At 40.7% G+C, this 4,807-nt stretch overlaps 1 protein-coding gene across 1 annotated transcript in view; it reads right to left on the bottom strand.

Moving 5' to 3' along the window:
• Positions 1–1,948: 1,948 nt before the first annotated feature.
• LOC109957752 (protocadherin-19-like) overlaps positions 1,949–4,807 on the bottom strand; it is a 25,624-nt gene continuing 22,765 nt past the window's right edge. The window contains exon 3 of the mRNA XM_020595887.1: positions 1,949–4,635. Within this exon, the coding sequence (XP_020451543.1) occupies positions 4,076–4,635 (560 nt within the window). The 3' untranslated portion in view covers positions 1,949–4,075. The remainder of the gene's footprint in view (positions 4,636–4,807) is intronic.

The following is a 4,807-nucleotide window of genomic DNA, read 5'->3' on the forward strand; positions in this document are numbered from 1 at the left end:
TCAAAAATGACATGTGCAAACCACTCTAGCAAATGAAAAGAGCACTACCATCAGAAACAGACTCTAGCACACGCTCACCTCACTTGTTGGACCATTCCCAAAGGTCTGCTTTGGAAATAATGAGAAAGAACAACATGGAATATTAATGCTGACTTGGAGCCAGCTTCAACTCAAACTGTTAATTTTCACTTTACAAATAGAATGAACATAACTCCATGAGTTAGCATGCTGTTTTCAAAAACAAACACATCATATTAGAGTTTGTTAATCAATTAAGTTTCAGGGCTAAATTTATTTAAAAATGGAAAACATTAAAGCACACAATCACATCCTTTGCATATTTATAAATCAAGTTAATTAATGGCCACTTCAGTGCATATCGAACACACCTGTAAATTTGTTAAGAAATCAGTATATATACTTTATATATACTGCAGTATATATACTTTTTATTTTACCAGTATTTGCATACTTATTTGGTCATAATTGCAACTAATAAAAGGGAGAAAAGTTAAAGTTTTATAGATTTTTCTACTGTGACAGTGCTTCCTACATTAATGTATTCTGACTGATGAAATCTCTGTGTGGGCGGGCACTAAACACAATCCATCAAATCAATTAATTTCCACTGGCCACGTTCTTTATACTGTATATCGACAAGTTGCAGGTAACAACTTGGGGACAACATTGTTAGCCATTACTCAGGCCCAGTGTTTTGAAAAGTCCATACATTACTCCACATGGTAGTTTGAATCATGTAATGTACAGAACTCTGAGGTTAATAGTAACATCATTTGACATTACCGCATCTATAAGCTCTGAAAGATTGACAGCTAAGGTTAGATTGGCCCCTCTTTCTTTGTACAATGTAGGATGAGCATGGCACTGAGTGTGAAAGCTCTGTGCTAACATTAGCAGCCCAGGCTAATGCTATTAGTTAGCTCAGGCTGCTAACTTCCACTTTTAAAGAAAAAGTCAGTGGTTTGAATTGCTAATGGTTCATCAATCATATTATGTAGGCTTGTTAAAAAAGGGTGAAACACAATTAGTATCAACATTACATTGTACAGAGTTGTAATGTGCTCCAGTGAGTACCTCAGCCTAGAAACTGATTATGCACTTACCATATAAGAACTGGATATTGGACTCAAAGATGGCACCTGTTCACTTGAATGATAATTGCTTGCTGCGTAAATAAGCCAAAAAAAAAAAAAAAAAAATAGTATCCACATTGTGCAGCACAATGCACGTGCACAATATGGTAAAATAGACAAAAAGACAATTACTGTATATAGCGCTTTTCTATGTATTCTGTAAACTCAAAGAGTTTAACACTATATTTGCCCATTCATGCATTCACACACTCACTCACACCTGACTGGCGAGCTGCCATACAGCCACTCACACATCGATGGGGCAACCACTGGGAGCAACTTGGGCTTCAGTGTCTTGCTTAAGGAAACTTCAACATGTGGACTGGAGAAGTCAGGGATCAAACAAATGGCCACTGGTGTAAAAGAGAAGCAAAATAACTAAAAAGGCTCAAAAACCAACAAGAGTTGCAAAACAAATATAGAAAGGTACAAAATGGCCACAACTACATATAAATACAAAGTGAATAAACAAAGATAACCACAAACACAAAACAACAAAACTGAAGAGCAAAACCACCACAGAGATGCAAAAGAAATAAAAAAGAGGCATAAAACGTTTTCAGTCCGAAGGTCTCACTGTAGGAGGGTGGGGGGGGGGCCTTTTACATGTTGGTGCCCAGGGGCCCAGTTTCTCATAATCCACCCCAGAACGGACAAATCCGCACAACAGCTGCATCATCATTACACACAAAACACAAAAAGTGAGGAGAATTTCAGTTCAACTTTAAAACTGACTTAAGAAAAGACCAGTAAACAAAGCAGAGAACATTTAATAGTTTAATTATAAGCTGCTGTATACATTCAGTGATTATTCCGATTTTCATTTGCCAGAAGCCATGGGTGAGACCAGCAAAACATTCAGCTACAAGATCTATTGTGTTGTATGCAATTTGTCCATTTTCATTCATATTTTTCCACATTGTACATAGTTTACTGCAAAGCAACATAAAACCTCATTGCTGATGTGCAACACGATTCCTCCAAGATCTTAGTTCGTTCGAACCCGATTCCACCCACTCTGCTGTGTGGCGCTAGTAGGAAGGGGGAGCCCTGTTTATACCTCTCTGGTCTCAACCTCATCTTTGAGATCAGCTGAACACAGATGGCACAGGGTGACAGCAGTGCTGAGGAAAGCTAGTCGTCATGTCCGAATGCCTTCAGCTGAATCTGAAATAGTCCTGTTTAAACTTGATTGGGCTCAAAGGGAAAGCTGACTCATTAGACAGATAAAATAGGTGGAACCTTATTACCAGCATGAAAAACACTGGGAGCTGGTTCCTTTCCTCCTCAGATAAGAAGATTAAGCAATATCCGGCAATCTTTAAGGTTTTGTTTGCATCTTTTTTGGTTTCTTTTGCTATCTCACTCTAAGCTCATTGAACTGACACACTAATGTCGGTGCTGAAATTGCTTTTTGTTGTTGTTATTGTTTTTCTTTTCTTTTTTTTTGTCTTTATACATTTTCTAGTAGCCCACACAGAAACTTGATGGCACAAGAACTGACCAATAAGAAACTCTTTACAACAAGGTAGACTGCAAGTCAACAGTTGCCAGGGGTCACACGATAAACAAACAAACAAAGAAACAAAAAAAAAAAATCCAAGTTCATTTTGAAAATAAAAAAACAAATCCGGTTCAATATAAAAGCAAAAGACAAATGAACAAAAGCAAGTTAATTTCAAGTATAACTTACTCATAAAATAACTACACAGCATTAAATATTTTCATTATACATTTTTAAATTATTTATAAAATATATTTTGTCATATATGTTTTTTTAATTTTTGTGTTTGTGTAACAAACGCTACTGTAGCTTCAGTTGAACACCAATGTTTATTTGATTTTTCTCTTGAAACAAAACATTAAAGGGATTGTCACATAACAACAGGTTATTAAAAATGATAATAGTAAACCCTATACAGAGTTTCACATAGCAAGACATGAGTGACGATCCCTTCTATCCTAGCCCCATAGTCAAAAGTCAAAAAAAGTACAAGACTAGAGCACAAAGTTCTAATTTGTGCTCCACTGGCTACAATCAAGGTTGGGAACAGGAGATTTCAAAAGCAGTAAGTCTCTTTTCATACACCTCAATTTGAACACAAGGATATGTCTGTCCTGCTTCCACTGTGTTCAAAGCGGCCGGGCAGATAGCAAGAGTTCATTTAGCTCCATCCTTGATAAAATATAAATACTGTAAAGACCTCACAGTCTGATGACACGAGGATGTCCTCAGGGACACGCAGAGAAAGTTTCTCTTATTAGATGGGGAGAGGGGGCGATGAGCTTGAGATGCCTCCCTTTCCTTCTGCTGAAAGAACTGAAAACTGTTGGAGTAAATGGAGGATATTTTTAGACGAAGCCCGTGTGTGTCTGTTTGTGTTGTTTCTGTGTCATTTAATACACTGATGGAGCTCACTATACAAAGGAACAAAGAGCGATTTTGGCAGTTAGAACAAACCGCAAAACCAAAAAAGGCAAAGATCCGTTTTTGATACAAAAGTAGTTCAAAAGGCAAAACTGTACGGACAAACTGGCACCTCAGGTGTCCAAACGAGTAGGGTCCTGCTTTGGCGCGAGGGCTGGAGAGCTCACTGGCCATGTCCATGCAGTCAACAGCAACCTGCCTGTCCACTCACTGCAGACAGACGGACAAAAACAACCGAACAAAAAGCAAACAAGGAAAAAGTACTGCGACTACAACAAAGCCACATCCACTACCTTGACCACACAACTAGCTGCAGCATGGTAACGCAGCTCTTTATCCTCAGCCCAAGCCGATTCTGTATACTGCAGATGGGTGTGTCTCTACTTCCACAGCCTGACTTTCTTCTGTGCACACACAGCTATTGCGGGGTATATATATGTGACTTTACTCTATATGTGTATATGCATGTTGGTGTGCATCACAGAGAAGCTCGCTAAAGCACAATGTCCTTCAGGCGCTTGCTGCTGGGGGATTCCTTGTCTCGACCATCGTGGAGAAGCGTGTTGATCTCCCTGACAGCCGGCTCACTGTCCTTCCCCTCCGGCTGCCGCAGCAGGCTGTGGTTGGCGATTCGCTCTGCGTCGCGGCATTTCAGTGTGTTGTAGGCAGACGATGGCTTGGACACTGGGCTCTTCAGGTGCACAGGGGAAGTGATGGGGCTGGCTGCCTCACGCCCATTGCCAGCTTCACGGACAGCCCCTCCATTGGACTTGGGGCTACACACCTGAGACTCCTGAGTCCGTTTTCCCTTTAGCTCTCCCCGTTCCACATCCTCAGGCCCATCCTTGCCAAAGGTGGCAAAAGTTCTCTTAGTGGTGCCATCCTCATAGTGGGGCACATCCACTGTAGTGGCCTCGATAGACAAAGCAATGACATTACGAGTGTGCTCTGGTGACTTGGCACGTGCTGGGATTGGGACACGAGGCATCCAACAACGGTCAGAGTGGCCGAGGATGCGGCACTCGTCCTGGCAGTGAAAGCCCTCACTGGGATCTGTAGGGACAGAGGGAAAACATGACGGTTAGCCTTGTCTGTGAAACCACCTCGCCTGGTCATTTAAATTCTCCCAAATGACAGTTATTTGATTGGCATGCACACCTGCCAGGAAATACATGAAAAACAACTCTGCGTTTGTTTTAATTAAAACTGCCCAAGTTAAACATTA

Source organism: Monopterus albus, unplaced genomic scaffold (genome assembly GCF_001952655.1).
Source record: "Monopterus albus unplaced genomic scaffold, M_albus_1.0 scaffold2.1, whole genome shotgun sequence".
NCBI classification, from domain to species: Eukaryota; Metazoa; Chordata; class Actinopteri; order Synbranchiformes; family Synbranchidae; genus Monopterus; species Monopterus albus.